The 18,630-nt window shown below is 51.1% G+C and overlaps 1 protein-coding gene across 18 annotated transcripts in view; it reads right to left on the bottom strand.

Annotated features, from left to right (window-relative positions):
• AP1M1 (adaptor related protein complex 1 subunit mu 1) overlaps positions 1-18,630 on the bottom strand; it is a 32,376-nt gene that overhangs the window by 5,842 nt on the left and 7,904 nt on the right. For 8 of the 18 annotated variants that reach the window (XR_013408712.1, XR_013408717.1, XR_013408716.1 and 5 more), the window contains 7 exon segments: positions 18,345-18,412; positions 16,641-16,771; positions 15,620-15,767; positions 3,353-3,479; positions 2,205-2,347; positions 1,687-1,758; positions 988-1,146 (listed from right to left, as the gene is read on the bottom strand). Coding sequence is in view for 10 of the 18 variants with exons in the window: in NM_001257538.1 (NP_001244467.1) it covers positions 988-1,146; positions 1,687-1,758; positions 2,205-2,347; positions 3,353-3,479; positions 15,620-15,767; positions 16,641-16,771; positions 18,345-18,412 (848 nt within the window). In the remaining 8 variants the exon portion in view is untranslated. 18 annotated transcript variants of the gene reach the window in all.

The following is an 18,630-nucleotide window of genomic DNA, read 5'->3' as shown; positions in this document are numbered from 1 at the left end:
GGAATATTCCACAGCTCCCAAAGCCGACCGCCAAGAAGACAGTGAACACCAGAAGGAAAACGCTCGGCCGCAGCGCCGCGTGGAAGGGCAGGCGCCGAGTTGGCTCTACTTACGTATAATGAGGAAGACCAAAATACGCAGAAAGAAAGGTGAGAAGGAGACGCGCAGAAAGGCTGCCGGGAGTATTAGGTGGTGGGGTAATGGGCTTTTCTCTCTCCTTCCTCTACTGTCTGCATTTTATGTCATGTGATTAGATTGAGGCCGGGAGGGAAAGTGCCATCATGAAATTCAAGGCGCTTGAATTGCAGCATTTCCAGCTTAACTCAGCTGGGGCTGCAGCCGGAGAGACGGGAGAACATGGAAAGTAGCGCCTGCCCTGAGCCCGCCTGGCGGAGCAGGTCAGTGCCAACCAGCTTGGCTCCAGAGCCACGCCCGGGCCTAGCCTCTCTGTGCACTGCGTACACCCAGCAAGCCCAGACTCAAGCCCTCAGAATCCTTAACACGGTGCCGGGGAAGTCATGCCAGTGCAGAGCTGGCCCAGGACATGGGCGGCTGGTGCAGGGCTCGGGAGGCTGTGCTGCTCTGGCCTACAGGCAGCCATGCCCCTTGATGGCAGGCAAGGCTGAGCCTGCACGGAAAGGGCCTGCACCTGCCGGAGTGGACGGGGCTCCTCCAGGGCCTGCATGGACAGGAGCCCCATCTCACATCAGTACTCGGGGGCAGCACAGAGAGGGAGAGGGCACTGCCCTGAGGTTGAAGACAGAGGCTGGTTCACAAACAAGAGGAAAGCAGAAAGGGGCCCAGGGGCCAAGTCAGCCTTTGACTCCTCCCGCTTTCCCTCCAGTCCTTGGCTCTCCGTCCACCCTTTCAGAAGTCCCAGGTGTGGGGGACACGGTGGCGACGGTCACCCCATCTCGAGGTGCAGGGGTCCTGCGGCACCCAGGCTGCCTTGCAGGGGGCATGTGGATGTCTGGATGGAGTGCTCACCGGGAAGGACTTGATGGACCACACGATCTCGCTGTTCTCGGGGACCCACTTGACGCTCCCCACCGTCGTCTTGAACTTGGGTGAGTCGGCATCATTGGGCACGGGAATGTGGATCTCCACGTTGTTGGCTGTTGACCGCCGCTTGAACTGGCTTTTGGCCTGCAGGCCAGGCCGATGTGGCCCAGGGTTATGGAGGCCAAAGTGAGCTAGCCCAGCCCCTCCAGGCCACATGTCCCTCAGCCTGGCCTGGGGAATCCTCCCTAGCCCCACTTCTCCAGGCACTACTCCTACCCTTGAGACTCTCCCAAGGCCTAATTTCAGGCGTTTCATCTTTGTCCTCCTGTCTGCTCAGCTTCCAAGGCTCCCCATCCCTCCCTCTGCCCTGCCCTCCTAGGACAATGTCTGTGTCCCAGGGTCAGGCTGCGCTGGACAGGGTCACTGAGGGGCAGAGGTGCTCCACTGGGGGCAATACCTCTGGGAGTGTCCTGGATGCCTAGTTACAGGCCCCTCCCCACAAGTGGCACCATCTAGGAGCAGGCCCCAGGCGTTGTCTCCTCAGTGTCAGGCCACGCCTGCATCTGAGGCCACAGCGAGGGTGCATGGATGGCAGCCCTACGGCACCCCCAGCCCTCGGTCAGGCCCCCAGGACGGGCCAGAGACACCAGAAGGCCCTCAGTGGGTGGCCTCGGGCCCCCGCACCTTGATCATGTACTCGATGCGGCTGTGGGAGTGCTTCTCAATCACCGACTCGATCCATATCAAAGGCTTGACCTGCCGAGGAGGGCAGAGAGGGTGCTCACACGTGGCCGTGTTTGACAAAGGCCCATTTCAGAGAGGAAACCAAGGCCCAGGGCAAGGGGCCATCTGCCCAGCTGTTGGCCCAGGGCCCTGTGGGGAGTGCATGGCCAGCGTCAGGGAGGGTCAGGGCAGACAGGCCGAGGCAGCAGGGAGCTACTAGGGAGGCCTCGGTGCAAATGCAGAAAACATGCGCAGGGCCTGCTCTAGGGGGCTGCCTAGGAAAGAGGTGTGGTGGCCAAAGGGGTCTGTGCCCCTCAGAAAGCTCGGAGTCCCAGGTCCTCAGACTCCATCTCTGCGGAGCCAGGCAGCTCATGGAGCATGGGGTGGGGCCAGCCCCGGCGCCTGCCTGGGCTTCACCTCCTGGAGGTGAAGGGGAGGAGGCGGCCACCAACAGCCCAGCCCCGGGGCGGCGCACTCACGTGGGTGTTGAGGCGGTAGGACATGAGCTCGAACTCGCCGTCGGGCGGGATGAAGGAGATGGTGCGGTCGTTCTCGAAGCGTGATAGCCGCACACACTGGTGGAACTTCACATCCTCCAGCTCCACGGATTTGCTTTTGCCGCCTGGGGTCAGGGGTGAGGGTAGAACAGACCTGGGCCCTCCGGGTCACTCTCTCAGCAGTACTCCTACCCCCTGGGACCCACCCCAGCAGAGCAGGGCCCCCAGTCCACGCAGTAACAGCAGCCTGGGCCACAAACACCAAGGGGGCTGGGTCCCAAGACAACTGCCCCGTCACTCCTCATACTCCTGGGGTCCCGGGGGGCAGGGCTGGTGGGTCTGGTTCATGCTGAGTCTCCAGCGACCACCCCAGGGCCCAGCCAGAGGACCTGCTCAGGACACGTTCACTGAATGATTGATCGATGGACTCGGCTGGGGGATGGCTCGGGGCTCCCCAAGGGCTCAGGCCCCGGCATCCACGGGGTCCTGGGTCTTCCTCGGTTTCCCACCTCACTGAGGGCTATGTGGGTGGGGCCTTGCCCAGCCCCAGGCGGGGAGCTGCCCTCATGGGCTGATGCCCAAGAAGCCCTCACTGGGCCAGGAACGGGGGCATGCCTAGCCACTGCACCCTCTTCCAGTGGCCTGTGACAGCTGAGAGGCGGGAGGCACAGTTTGCAAACCCAGGCCCTGAGCCCCTCTGAGCCCCTCTGACCCCTGCCGTGGGAAGTGTTACAGACCAGCGGCAGGAGCGAGAATCACCGTGTGTGGCCTTCACACAGCCCACACCTAGGGCCCAAGGTGAAGGGAGAACCTGGCCTGGGAGGGAGCGAGCAAGGCCTCAGCCTGAGCTCCAGCGGCCTGGGCAGTGCAGGGCAGGGTGCAAGACCTGGCATGTGAGGCCAGGTGATGGGGGCCTCCCAGCTGGACTGGAGGATTTCACTCCCCTGCGCCTTCTATGTCCCGGGATGGATGAATACTCTACACAGCTGTCTCAAGCAGGGTGAAATGCTGCTAAACCAAGTGCTTGAAACTAGCTTGTTCCTCCGCCTGGCCCAACCCTGCCCTGGGCTGTAATGTGCGTGCCCGGTGAAGCCGTCCTCATGGGCAGGGCCCTTGGCACAGGTACTCACGGCCCGTGTTGTCGAAGAGGACCTTGTCATTGAGGCCCAAGCGCAGCTCGGGCATGCCCGAGAGGAAGACCCGCATCTTGATGGAGCCCACGATCTCGCTGCGCAGGACGTTGCCATTGGCGCTGACCTGGGGGGGGTGGTGTGGGCGTGAGGGGAGGTCTGCAACTCACCAGCCACTGCCTCCTACCACGTCATGTGACCCTCTGGCCACTCCACTCTCAACGCCCTTCTCACCTCCAAGCCCATCTCTCTCCTGGGTATCCCCTGAGCTGGGGGAGTCCCAACTGTGGCTCAGGCCTACCCCCAACCCAAACCAACCCATGCCTGGCTGAGGGTCCCCAGGCTCACCCACCCCCTATTCCAGCCTTAACGCTGGGGCCCTGTGGACATGAGGTGGACACTGTGGGTCCTGCCCTCTAGGCCTCAGGCCACAATGGGGCTTGGTGATGCGTGCCTGGAGCCCCCTCTGAGAGTTCTCTCTCAGGCACCAGTCCCTCCCTCCTGAGAGCCCCCTGAATGCCCCGGGCCGACCTGGCAGCTGGTCCCTGTGCTGAATCAGCCTCGAGAGGCCATGAGCTCGGCTGGCCCCAAGCCAGGACCTTATGGTCCCTGCTCACCCAGTGGGCTGGGCTGGGGTCTCTTGGACCAGGCCAGACTTGCTTTTCTTGAATGCTGTTTCTCCTCTTGGCCTCCTGGGGAGGCCACCAGCCCCTCCACCCCAGGGCTTATGAGAGATGGCACTTCCTGGGTCCTGACCCCTTCCTGCTTCCCAGGGCCACCCTGAAGTGTGATAACACTTGATCCAAAATAATCAACTTAAATCCAGTCACAGTGGCTGACACTGACAGCATTTCCACCACGCCAGGCATCGCTCCACACACGCCTCGACAACCTCTGGGGAAGGGACCGTGCGGAGATGACCTGAGGGGCTGTAACCCACTGCGCATGCCGAGATGCATCTGAAAGTGCAATTAAAAATCCACACCAGGGCGATGGTCCTGCATCTCCTAGCCTGTCCTGAGGGAGCCAAGATGCTGGAGCATCTCTTCTTGCATCCATTTTAGAAGTCAGGAAACAGGCACAGATCGGAGGCCCCGTGCTGAGGGCACAGAGTGACAGGCAGAAAAATCGCAGGGGCTGCAGCCCTGGCCACCACTGCATACTGCCATGCTGCATGAGGCCATGCCCACACCAAAGGCCACCGACTTGGACACCTGGGGCCAGACGCTGGCTCCAGCCAGGCTAACATGGTGCAGGGCCTGTGTTTCCTGTCTGCAGAGTGGCAGGAGAGTCTGTGCAGTTTTCTGCATGATGTCCAAAAAGCACTGGGTAGACAAACAGACCCTCACCAGCTTGCCCCCTCTGAGAGAATCGGGAAAACTGAGGGGCCAAGCAAATGACAGCCTGGGGAGGGGCAGGGAACTGGACATGGCCCCAAGGGCTCTGGTTCTGTCACCTCCCCAGCCTCACCTCCTGGTGCTGTCCTGTCCTCATCTCACAAGCAGCTCCCTGATCCCATGGTGCACAACAGCTTCCCTGCGACTGCCTGCTTATCTGTCTCTGTCTCCCTGCTGCGGGAAGCCACGTGCGGCTGTGCGCTGCCATGTCCAGCACTGGAAACAGCGTGTGTGGCAGCAGGTGCTCAGTGGACACGCGGAGGCTCAGGAGCTCGGGACCCTCACCGGCCGGGGTTCCAGGAGCCCAAGCATTGGGATTTCGCCTGCCTCCTTCTCGGAGTGCCCTCTTCTCAACTGTGACAGCCCCTAACTCCCTTTGGGTGCTGCCTCCTCCTGAGGGAGTTGGGATTGTCCCGGCAGCCAGCTGTAACTAAACACATGAGGTCACGAATGCCGTGAAGGCAGGCCCAGGGAGTGGAGCTGAAAAGCCGCTCAGTCCATGAGGCTGATCTCAGCCCTGTGGGCAGCAATCGGGACCTTCTCAGCTGAGGTGTGACAAGCCACCCAGAACCGGTGCACTTCCCAGAGTGGGTGCTGAAGGGATGCTTGCTGAGGGCCCGGCTGTGTAAGTACGAGGCTCCACTCACATGATCGCAACTGGAGGCAAATGTTGACCCAGCTGCCAGCTCTGCAAGCCACTTAGGAAGGCGGCATTCTGACAGCTGCCTTTGTGCTGCCCCGTGTGGGGTGGAGCCACGTGCAGCAGCACACTGTGGCAGGGACCCCCGCAGCCCCAGCGCTTCCCTGCTCGGCTCTCTCTAAGCTGTCCCCTGGGACTTGCCTTTGCACCCCAGGGCACCCAGATTTGGGCTCAATAAACCATCAGTCAAGGGTCCCCAGGGGAGAGGGGAACGTGGTTAGCAAGGCCACTGTCCCGTCCCATGGCTTAGAAAGTAAGAAAGCGAAGAGGTCTGCATGGAGCGCGCTGGAAGTCTTTCCGGGCAGCACTCTCCTTGGCAATTCCGTGTCTGGAGCCTCCGCCCTCCAGAAATCCCGGCCCAGGTCGCGGAGACACCCAAGTGCACACGTCTGGAGCTGAGCAAGTGTGCCCAATGCTGCACTGCCTGTGGCCGTCAGAAACGGGCGCCCGAGTGACCTGCATGACTGGATCGGCTGAGCCCATCACAGTCCACCCACACCGCAGGGATGAGGCCAGAGTGAACATAAAAGCGAGCGGCTGGCGAGGTGGGTCGGCTGGTGCCCCTTCCCCTGCCACTGACTACAGCTCTGAAACCTGGGCAGGCGGCTTGGCAGTTGCTGGAACACGGAGGACGGCGGCAGGTGGACCAGGGAAGAGCCCCGAACGCAGTGTCCCCACCGCCCCCATGAGAAAGTGCAGCAGCAGTCTGGAAGCAGAAGTGTGCACCACAGAGCACATGAGAGCCCAGTGGAGCCTCCAGGCCTGGCTCTGGGGCCAGAAGAGGAACTCCTGACTCTCCTGGAAAACACGGAAGTCCCCCGTCTCCCTGGTTCCTCGTGTCCCAGGCCCCGTGGTGCCAGCTACTGTTCCGAGGGGGTGTGGCAACCGCTGTCCTTTTCTCACTCTGTCCTCTCTCCATGTGGGCTGGGAAGTGGGCCCAATGGCAGATGTGTGCAACAGAGTAAACCGCAAGGTATCAGAAAAGTACTGGGTAAACGGCACAGAGCCAGAAGCTCAGGAAAGTCACCCCATGAAGTGCTTTATGTCTCCAGAACTCTCTAGAATCGAGCATGTGTGAATCCTGTGCGTATACCACACTCTGACTTACCAAAGACTTTGAGAACTGAACTAACTACCCCAGTTCCAGACTGGCCACTGGGCAGTGCACACCCAGGAGATTTGACCTGGAAATTTGACTGGGGCTTTAAGAACTGACGTGATGTTCATGGTCTACAGGTTGGGGGTTGGAACGTGTGGCCTAAAAGTAAGATTGGCTGTTGGCTAAAACAAAAATATCAATATTTCCCATATAGCTTAAGTAAGGCCTAGAATATCACCACATAATGCTCAAAAAGTCCAGGATGCAATCCAAAATTACTCAGCATACAAACAACCACGAAAATGTCAACTTGTCTAGAAACCCAATCAACCACTGTCAACACTTTGCAGATGTTGGGATTATCTGATGACTTTAAATGGCTATTTTTTAAAACTGCAAATGCTTGCAACAAATGTTAAAATAGAAAGTCTCAGCAAAGAAACAGCTCATAAAGAAGAATCAACCAGGAGTTTGAGACCAGCCTGGGCAACATGGCAAGTCCTGGTCTCTACAAAATACAAAATAAAAAGAATTAGCCAGGCATGGTGGTGCATGCCTGTGGTCTCAGCTACTCAGCACACTCAGATGGGAAGATCACTTGAGCACAGGAGGTTGAGGCTGTAGTGAGCTATAACTGCACCACTATACTCCAGCCTGGGCAACAGAGTAAGACCCTATCTCAAAAAAAAAAAAAAAAAAAAAAAAAAAAAAAAAAAAGAGAGAGAGAGAAGAATCAAATGGAGAAATTTTAGAACTAAAAAATATAATAACTGAAATAAACAACTTGCTCGATGGACTTAATAGCAGAATGGAGGCCAGGTACAGTGGCTCATGCCTGTAACCCCAGCACTTTGGGAGATGAGGTGGGAAGATAATTTGCCCCAGGAGTTTGAGATCAGCCAGGGCAACACAGCAAGACCCTCATCTCTACAAATTTTTTTTTTTTAATTAGCCAGGCTTGGTGGCACACACCTGTAGTCCCAGCTACTCAGGAGGCTGAAGCAGAAGGATCACTTGAGCCTGGAGGTTGGGGCTACAGTGAACCATGCTTGCTCCACGGCTCTCCAGCCTGAATGACAGAGTGAGACCCTATCTCGGAAAAAAAAAAAAAGCAGAATGGAGACAAATAAGAAAGGGACAATGGACCTATGAACTTAAAGACAGATCAATGTAAATTGTCCAATCTAACAGAGAGAAGAAAAGATAGAATAAAATAAGCAGCCTCGGGGACACATGAGACAATAACCAAAGGTCTTTCATGTCACTGGCGTCCTGAAGGAAGAGTCAAATGACAAAAACATATCTGGGGGCCAGGTGCGGTGGCTCATGCCTGTAATCCCAGCACTTTGGGAGGCCAAAGCAGGTGGATCTCCTGAGGTTGGGAGCTCGAGACCAGCCTGATCAACATAGATAAACCCCATCTCTACTAAAAATACAAAATTAGCCAGGTGTGGTGGCACATGCCTGTAATCCCAGCTACTCAGGAGGCTGAGGCAGGAGAATTACTTTGTAGAAAGCAAAAAAGTTCCTTTTCAAAGTTGCCCTTCTTATTAAAGAATAAATCGTAAGTGTTAGAAATAATGTACATTCTATGTCCTTGTACTTTAACCAAAATATTTGTTTTAGACATAAGAGGTGTTAGATATAAGGGAATGAGTACATTCTATGTCCCTGTACTTTAACCAAGATATTTGTTTTTGATGTGAGAGATGTTAGATACAAGAGAATGAGTACATTCTATATCCTTGTACTGTAAGCAAGATATTTGTTTTTGACGTAAGAGATGTTAGATACAAGGGAATGAGCACATTCTATATCCTTGTACTTTAACCAAGATAATTGTTTTTGACATAAGAGATGTTAGATACAAGGGAATAAGCACATTCTATGTCCTTGTACTTTAACCAAAATATTTGTTTCAGACATAAGGATGTTAGATGTAAGGGAATGAGTACATTCTATGTCCTTGCACTTTAACCAAGATATTTATTTTAGATGTACGGGATGTTAGATATAAGGGAATGAGTCAACTTCCTCTTTTTCCTTTGTTCTCCCTTGCCTTTACCTATTTAGGAAAGTTTTAAGTTATTAGGCAGTCAGGTTTAGCTTAGATTGTGAGGTCTGGCTCCAGCCAATGGAGATAGGACACAGCAGCAGGGACAAGCTGCATAAGGGATAAAAATGGCTTCCCTCCTTTGTTCAGGTGTGCTCTCGCCATTGTTCCATCTGCAAGGAGCACCCTTTCTGCAGAAGGTAAATTTGCCTTGCTGAGAAAACTTTTTGTCTGAATGCTGATCTTTCCTTGCAGTACTGAGGAACAAGCATTCTGTTTCTGAATAAACATTTTACTTCTAACAGCTTAAACCTAGGAGGCAGAGGTTGCAGTGAGATGAGATTGTGCCACTGCACTCCAGGCTGGGCAACAAGAATGAAACTCTGTCTCAAAAAAACAAAACAAAACAAAAAAACAAAAAACCATATTTGAGGAAACAATGATGGAAAAATTCCCAATTTGATGAAAGACATAAACTTACAGATCCAAGAAGCTGAACAAATCCCAGACAGTAGAAACACAAAGATATGCACACCTCATCTAACTGCTGAAACTAAAGGCAAAGAAAAATCTGGAAAGCAGCCAGAGGACAATAACACATCACTTATATGGGAATAAAGATTTGGGGGACTGTGGATTTCTCACCAGAAATGATGGATGCCAGAAGGAAGTGACATCACATATTGAAGTGCTAAACAAAAACCGTCAATTCATAAGTCCATATCCAGTGAAAATAGCCTTCAGGGATAAAGGTAAAATATAAAGACATTCTTAAAGGAAAACCAAGGGAATCTGTAGCCAGTAGACCTCTTCTACAAGAATGGCTTTTTAAAAAAACTTTTTTAGGGCTGGGTACGGTGGCTCACGCCTGTAATCCCAGCACTTTGGGAGGCTGGGGTGAGCAGATCACTTGAGGTCAGGAGTTTGTGACCAGCCCAGCCAACAAGGTGAAATCCTGTCTCTACTAAAAATACAAAAACTACCCGGGCATGGTGGTGCATGCCTGTAATCTTATCTACATGGGAGGCTGAGGCTGGAGAATCGCTTGAACCTGGGAGGCAGAGGTTGTGGTGAGCTGAAATTGCGCCACTGCGCTCCAGCCTGGGTGACAGAGAGAGACTGTATCAAAAACAAAAACAAAAACTAGCTGGGCATGGAGGCACATGGCTATAGTTCCAGTTACTCGGGAGGCTGAGGCAGGATGATCACTTGAGCAGGATGATCACTTGAGTCAAAGTGTAGTGAGCTGTGATCACACTACTGCCCTCCAGTCTGGGCAACAGAGCAAAACCCCGTCTCAAAAAAAAAAAACAACTTTTTTTTTGAAATTCATGGTTAAAAGCATTTTGTAAAATAAATCTCCAGGCTTGGATAGTTTCAGTGGTGAATTCTAACAAATGTTTAAATAATTAACATGGATTCTATAAAATGTCTTCCAGAAAAAAGAAGAGGAAAAAACACTTCCTCCATTACCTTGATACCAAAACCAGATAAAAACATTACAAAAAAGAGAAAATTACAAACCAGTATCTCTTATGAGTGTAGAATCACCTGAGGTAAGGAGTTCGACACCAGCCTGGCCAACATGGTGTAACCCCATATCTACTAAAAATATAAAAATTAGCTGGGCATGGTGGTGGGTACCTGTAATCCCAGCTACTCAAGAGGCTAAGGCAGGAGAATAGTTTGAGCCGGGAAGGCAGAGGTTGCAGTGAACAGAGATCATGCCATTGCACTCCAGCCTGGGTGACAGGGCAAGACTCCATCTCAAAAACAAAACAAAACAAAACAAAACAAAATAAAAAAGGCCGGGTGCACTGGCTCACGCCTGTAATCCCAGCACTTTAGGAGGCCAAGGCAGGTGGATCACGAGGTCAAGAGATGGAGACCATCCTGGCTAACACAGTGAAACCCTGTCTCTACTAAAAATACAAAAACAAAATTAGCCAGGCATGGTGGCACGTGCCTGTAGTCCCAGCTACTAGGGAGACTGAGGCAGGAGAATCACTTGAACCTGGGAGGCAGAGGTTGCAGTGAGCTGAGATCATGCCATTGCGCTCCAGCCTGGGCTATGCAGCAAGACTCTATCTCAAAAAAAAAAAAAAAAAAAAAAAAAAGAAAGAAAGAAAAGGCCATTACCAGCCACTACAAAAACACACTTAAGTATACAGACAAGTGACACTATAGAGCAACCACACAAACAAGTCAGCATAATGAACAGCTAACAACACAATGACAGGATCAAATACACACATATCAATGCCAACCTTGAATGTAAATGGGCTAAACGCCCCAATTGAAAGGCACAGAGTGGCAAGAGCTGGATAGAGAAGTAAGATCAAATGATATGCTGCCTTTAAGACACCCATCTTGGCTGGGTGCAGTGGCTCATGCCTGTAATATCCCAGCACTTTGGGAGGCTGAGGCAGGTGGATCACTTGAGGTCAGGAGTTCGAGACCAGCATGGCCAACATGGTGAAACCCCATCTCTACTAAAAATACAAAACTTAGCCAGGTGTGGTGGCGCATGCCTGTAATCCCAACTACTCAGGAGGCTGAGGCAGGAGAATTGCTTGAATCTGGGGGGCAGAGGTTGCAGTGAGCCGAGATTGCACCACTGCACTCCAGCCTGGGCAACACAGCAAGACTGCCTCGAGAGAAAAAAAAAAAAAAAAAGGCCCATCTCAGATGCAATAACCCTCATAGACTCAAAATGGAGAAAAGTCTACCAAGCAAATAGAAAACAGACAAAAGCAGAGTAGCAATCTTAATTTCAGACAAAACAGACTTTAAGCCAACAAAGATAGAAAAAAGACAGAGAAGGGCATTGCATAATAAGGGATTCAATTCAACAAGATCTAACTATCCTAAATAAATATGCAGCCAACAGGAGCACCCAGATTCATAAAGCAAGTTCTTAGAGACCTACAAGGAGACTCAGACTCCCACACAATAACAATGGGAGACTTCAACACCCCACTGACAGTATTAGACAGATCAGTGAGGCAGAAAATTAACAAAGATATCCAGGACCTTAACTCAGCACTGGATCAACTGAACCTGACAGATGTCTACAGAACTCTCCACCCAAAAACAAGAGAATATATCTGATCTGTACATGGCATATACTCTAAAAACAACCACACAATTGGACATAAAACAATCCTCAGCAAATGCAAAAGAACCAAAAGCATACCAGCCACTCTCTCAGACCACAAATCAATAAAAATAGAATTCAAAACTAAGAAAATCGCTCAAAGCCATACAATTACATGGAAATTAAACAACCTGCTCCCGAATGACTTTTGGGTAAATAATGAAATTAAGGCAGATGTCAAGAAATTATTTGAAACGAATGAGAACAAAGATACAACAGACCAGAATCTCTGGGACACAGCTAAGGCAGTGTTAAGAGAAATTTACAGCACTACATGCCCACATCAAAAAGTTGGAAAGATCTCAAATTAACAACCTAACATCACAACTAAAAGAACTCATGAAGCAAAAGCCTCCACCTCTAAAGCTAGCAGAAGACAAGAAATAACCAAAATCACAGCTGAACTGAAGAAGACTGAGACACAAAAACACCATTCAAAACATCAACTAAGCCAGGAGCTGGTGTTTTAAAAGAATGAATAAGATACACAGGCTGTTAGTTAGACTAATAACAAAAAAAAAATCAAATAAATACAATTAGAAACGAAAAAGGGGATATTACCATTGATCCTGCAGAAATACAAATAACCCTCAGAGACTATTATTAACACTTCTATGCACACTAACTAGAAAATCTAGAAGAAATGGATAATTTCCTGGACACATATACCCTTTCAAGATGGAACCAGGGAGAAACTGAATCTCTGAACAGACCAATAATGAGCTCCAAAATTGAATCAGTAATAAATAGCCTACCCACCAAAAAAAGCCCTGGACCAGATGGATTCACAGCTGAATTCTATCAGATGTACAAAGAAGAGCTGGTACCATTCCTACTGAAATGATTCCAAAAAAATTGAGGAGGAGGGACTCCTTCCCAACTCATTCTGTGAGGCCAGCATCATCCTGATATCAAAACCTGGTAGAGATACAACAACAAAAAAACTTCAGGCCAATATCCTTTATGAACACTGATGCAAAAATCCTCAACAAAATACTAGCAAACTGAATCTAGCAGTACATCAAAAAGCTAATCCACCACAAACAAGAAGGCTTTTATCCCTGGGATTCAAGGTTGGTTCAATATATGCAAATCAATAAACATGATTCATCACATAAACTGAACTACAGGCAGAAACTACATGATCATCTCAATAGATGCAGAAAAGGCTTTTGATAAAATTCAACATCTCTTCATGTTAAAAACTCTCAACAAACTATGGTTTTTTGGGTTTTTGTTTTTGTTTTTTTTTTTTTTGGAGACAGGGTCTTGCTCTGTCGCCCAGGCTGGAGTGCAGTGGCACAGTCTGGACTCACTGCAACCTCCGCCTCTGGGGCTCAAGTGATCCTCTCCCACCTCAGCCACCCAAGTAGCTGGGATCACAGGCACACATCACCACAGCTGGCTAATTTTCCTATTTTTAGTATAGCGTGAGCTACCATGCCCAGCCAACGAACTAGGTTTTGAAGGAACATACCTAAAATAATAAGAGCCATCTACGACAAATCCACAGCCAACATCATACTGAATGGGCAAAAGCTGGAAGCATTCCCCCTCAAAAGCAGCATAAGACAAAGATGCCCTCTCTCACCACTCGTATTCAATATAGTATTGGGGGCCGAGCATGGTGGCTGACTCCTGTAATCCCAACACTTTGGGAGGCTGAGGCAGGCAGATCACCTGAGGTCAGGAGTTCGATACCACCCTGGCCAACATGGTAAAACCCTGTTTCTACTAAAAATACAAAAATTAGCCGGGCACAGTGGCATGCGCCTGTAATCCCAGCTACCTGGGAGGCTGAGGCTGGAGAATCACTTGAACCCGGGAGGCGGAGGTTGCACTGAGCCAAGATCATGCAACTTGTACTACAGCCTGGGCTACAAAGTGAGACTCTGGCTAAAACAAACAAACAAACAAACAAACAAAAAACACTACTAAGAGAATAAAAAGATAAGCTACAGACTGGGAGAAAATACTTGCAAATCACCTATCTGACAGAGGACTTCTATCTGGACATACATAGAATTGTCAAGGCTCAACTATACAAAAATAACCCAATTTTAAAATGCTAAAAAGATGCACAGAGACACTTCTCCAAAGAGGATATACAGATGACAAAGAAACAAGTAAAGCAATGCTCAACATTATTAGCCATTAAGAAAATGCAACAGGCCAGGCGCAGTAGCTCACACCTGTAATCCCAGCACTTTGGGAGGCAGAGGCAGGTGGATCATCTGAGGTCAGGAGTTCGAGACCAGCCTGGCCAACATGGTGAAACCCTGTCTCTAGTAAAAATACAAAAATTAGCCGGGCCTGGTGGTGGGCGCCTATAATCCCAGCTACTCGGGAGGCTGAGGCAGGAGAATCGCTTGAGCCTGGGAGGCAGAGGTTGCAGTGAGTGGAGATAGCGGCATTGCACCGCAGCCTGGGCGACAACAGCGAGACTGCATCTCAAAAAAAAAAAAAAAAAAAAACCACCCAACTATGCTGAGATACTACTATATAGCTATTAGGATGACAAAAATAAAACTACTGACCAAGGATGTGGGGTCATCACAACCCTCATCTGCTGCTGGTGAGAATGCAAAACGGCAATGGTTTGGCAGTTTCTTATAAAGGTAAACATACACTTACCGTGTGACCCAGCCATCCCACTCCTGGGTATTTACCCTAGAGAGATGAAAACTTATGTCCACACATAAACCTGGACACGACATGTTTCTAGCAACTCTATTGACAATTGCCAAAGATTGGAAAACCACCCAAATGTCCTTCTGTGGTTCAGAACAGAAAATAAATATAAATAAATATAAAAGGAAACAGACTTTTGATACACAAAACAATTGGATTTGGATGAATTGCCAAGAATTAGAAGGAGTTAAAGAAGCCAGACTCGAGAGCTCATGACTGTATGACGCCATTCATATGACAATCTCAGAAAGACAGCTACAGTGACATATGATGCTGTTCGTGTGACAATCACAACACGATGAAGACTCCAGTGACGGAAAATAGATCTATGGTGGCCAGGAAATGGGCAAGAGGGGAGGGTGGAGCTACGAAGCGGCAACATGAGGAGGTTTTGAGGTTCTGTGTCTTGGGTGTGGTGATGGGTACACAAATCTGCACAAGCGCCAAAATTCATTTTCAAAATGTCAACTTTCCTCATAATTAAAAAAACTAAAAAAAAAAAAAAAACAAATATATACAAAACAGTAACACTGAACGCAAAATCAAAACCCAAACGACAACAAAAAAATAAGTTACAGGAGAACCACATCTTATGATCTCAGGTTTATAGAAAAACCAACATACTTGTTTCTGTCTATCTACAGAATGAGGCCCGAGAGGCTGGCGGTGAATAAATCCTAATCTTTCTGATTATAGGAGCCCTTTGGTTTCTTTTTTTTTTCTTTTTTCTGTACATGGTGACTGATAAGAGTCCTTCACTTTCTAACCTCATATCCTGCTTCTAATTTTTAAAAATAATGTGCATGTATGGATTCTCAGTCAGCATAAATGCTAATAAAGATAAAACAAGCTTTAGCTGAGCATGGTGGTGGGCGCCTGTAATCCCGGCTACTCAGGAGGCTGAGGCAGGAGAATCGCCTGAACCTGGGAGGCGGAGGTTGCAGTGAGCCGAGACTGCACCACTGCACTCCAGCCTGGGCAACAGAATGAGACTCGGTCTCAAAAAAAAGATAAGACAAACTCACATTTCAATGAGTGGCCCAAACGGAATCCTGCTATCTGTTACCACACAGAATGGCTCTTGGGGCTTTGCCAGTTTAAAAATGCTGTGTTTATTTCTGTCGTGGAGGAGATAAAACCCTACAGAAGAAGGAAAGAAAGGAGGCCTACCAAGAGGTTGACAGACTCGATGACGTCCAGGAACACCTCGTTCTTCCGATACTTGATGCCTTCGGACCGCCAGGACACCGCGTTGGTGACGGTGGCTGGGGGCCGCGGGGCCCCTGTTTCCAGCTTGTGGCCTTCCTGAGTGATGTACCTGTGGGGCCACATGCTCAGAGTGAAGCAGGTGGCACCTGCACCAACGCCACAGCTTCTGGCCCTGATATTTCGGCAGGGTCAGGGCGGGTGCAGGGCAGGTTCTGGCCACCTTGAAAACAGCCCCTGGATTTCAGCAGCTCCAGAAAAGGCAGCCTGTGGTTTCACGTGGGGCTGCTTCATTCAGGAAGATCTTCACAATTTCTAAAACCCAATACACTCAAGTTATAGAGTCTAAAGTGCTCATTTGGGGGGGCCAAGAAGACCATGTTGGGGAGGAAAATAAGAACTGGGTGGAGCTGCTTCCCGTCCCCGCTGAGCATGCGGATGGAACTGCCACCTCGGAGCGTAACCTGGTGACCCCATCCCGCTGAGGGAGCAGCAGGTGCAGTGGTTAGGAACACAGGCTTCTCGGGGAGTCTGTTTGCTTGACCCCCTGTAAAACGGGGAGACGGTAAATGGGGAGGCTATGAATCGAGTGAATGTGAAGTGCTGGGGCCTGGCCCCCAGGAAGCACTTAATTCACGTTGCTTACTATCTGAAGGGCAGGATTCCAAAGAGGGGAGATTTCGATCAAGTCTCATTTTATGACAGTAAAAACAAAGGAGCTACCTTAGTAGCAAGGGACTGAGGGCATCTGTGCGGATGGAGAGTAAAGATGAGGAGCAGGAAAAGCACTGTTATGTGGGGGTGTAGAGGAGGAAACGAATTAAAACCACTAAGCAACTTAGTAAAAACCCGAATACGGCTGGAGGTGGAAGGCAGGTGGGGGACAACACAAACACAAATTTGCCCCTTCTGTTTCCACACCTGATGACATCAATATCATGACACTGCCCAGGCCTTGCCCCAGGCCCCACCCTTGCCCACTCACTCCTGCAGGATCTTGCTGTCGGTGGTCTGGGGGTAGCCGAAGTCCATGAGCTCATCCAGCAGCTCGTAGATGATGACAAAGTTGTCCCGGATGCTCTCCTCCTCCAGCTCCTTGAAGTACTCGGAAAACACCTGTGGCGGTGAGGGAGGGAGGGAGGGAGGGACGAGAGGCAGATCGTTGAGCAGACAGATGAGGAATGAATGAACGCTTGCACACATTCATTTGCCCACTAAGTCCTACCAACAGCCCACTTCCCAGGCTCAGTGGCGTGCTACAGGCCCTGGACCCAGGTAATGGGGCAGGAGGACAGCAGTGGTTGGCTGTGGGGTGGGACCAGTCTGGAGCTGCTACAGATGTCCCCGTTCTCTTCCCTGCCCAGACACCCCCAGGCAGGGAGCCCCTCCTGAGCAACTGTAACTGTCATCCCTTCCTGAGTCTGGAGTGACTCAGGCGAGGACCTGATGAGCTACCATCTTCCCCATTTCAATGGAAAGCTCAGAAGGTTAAGGAAGGGACGCCAAAGAAGAGGGGCTGTTAGAAGCACTTTTGCAGGCACGAATGCTGAAGGAAGGGGCGTCACTAAAGCAGAAAGGAACTGCCCAACCCTTGGGTGAGGACCTTCCCCTTCCCTCATCCCCCATCCTCTGATCTGCTGACCCCATGCGCTTTAGGACTGTGATCGCCCGGCCCCTGCTTGGAAATCACAGGTGTCATAGCCAGGCCCAGCCCTGCCTGTGACAGCACCACGGGTCCAGTGAAGCAGCCCTTGGCCTGCACGCGGGGCCTTCCCAGATGACCCTCAGCTCCTTCCCCAAGCCCTCACCGCCCAGGCTTGCCCCTGTTCCCCAACATTCTGCACAGGCGGCATCAGTGAGGGATGAAAGCTTTCCCAGGCCCAGCACAGGCCTCCTGGGTCCTATTCCCCACTTTCTTGAGCCCCAGAGCCCGCCCCGGCCAGGCTCATCCTCTCCAGGAAGCCAGCAGCAGCCTCCTCACTGGCTTCCAGGCTGCCTTCAAGTCCTCCTTCTGCTCAGCAGCCAGAGAGGCTGCTTTAGATCAAACCATGTCTCGTCAGTCTCCTGCTTAAAGCCCTCCACCACCTTTCATCAGAAGTGGAACAAAATCCACACTCCTGTATAACCTGCCCTCTTCCCAGCTGACCTCAGCTTTATACTCTGCCAAAGGCATGCCGGCCTCCCTGGCCGCACCACACACACACCTGTCCCAGGACCTTTGCCCTGGCTGCTGTCTGCATCTCACTGGCAGCCTGGGCCTGGCGTGTCAGCTCTCTCCAAGGTGGGCCTCGGGCATCTGTGCCTTGAGAGCCCCCTGGGACATTCTAAGCTGGCTCAGCTCTGCAGCTCTGCTGGTTATTCCAGCCCCATCAGCTGGTCACCCCATATCCTTCCAAAGCTGGCTGGGGGACTTGCTTGTCCCTTCCAGGGTCAGGGCACCACTGCTCAGCCCCACCTTTTCCTGTTCACTTTCCTTTCTTCCCCGGGGTCAGGGAGCAACACGAGCTACAGAATTCCACAGGCATGGTGGCGGGGTTTGGGGCTCCCCTTTGCCACTTCCTGGGGTTCCAGCCCCAGCACTCTCTAGGGAGGCCACGGCTGTCTCTAAGGTGGCCGGGTATGGGGAGATCCACAAGCAGAGCCAAGACAGCTGCCACTCAAGCCCACAGCCCCGCTGAGCGAGACTCACCTGCACCACCTTATAGAGGAAGGAGAAGACCAGCGACACGCACGCATTCTTCTTGGATGTGGCAACCACTGCACGGTGGTCACAGTTAAGGAGCATTCAGAGGCTGGGGCTGCTGCCTGGAAGATCCCGGTTCATGGAGGGACCCTCTAACCCTCACAACCCTCAGAGCCTTCCCTACCCCCACTCCCAGCCGTTTACCTGGCCCATGGTCGGCTACCAAGCTCCTGGTCCAAGCTACACCTGGGACACAGGAGTCACCAGAAGGACATGCTCCCAGGCCCCAGGG

Source organism: Macaca mulatta, chromosome 19, assembly GCF_049350105.2.
Source record: "Macaca mulatta isolate MMU2019108-1 chromosome 19, T2T-MMU8v2.0, whole genome shotgun sequence".
NCBI classification, from domain to species: domain Eukaryota; kingdom Metazoa; phylum Chordata; class Mammalia; order Primates; family Cercopithecidae; genus Macaca; species Macaca mulatta.
Note: the sequence above shows the minus strand (reverse complement) of the source record. Positions and strands in the feature narration are given on the sequence as shown.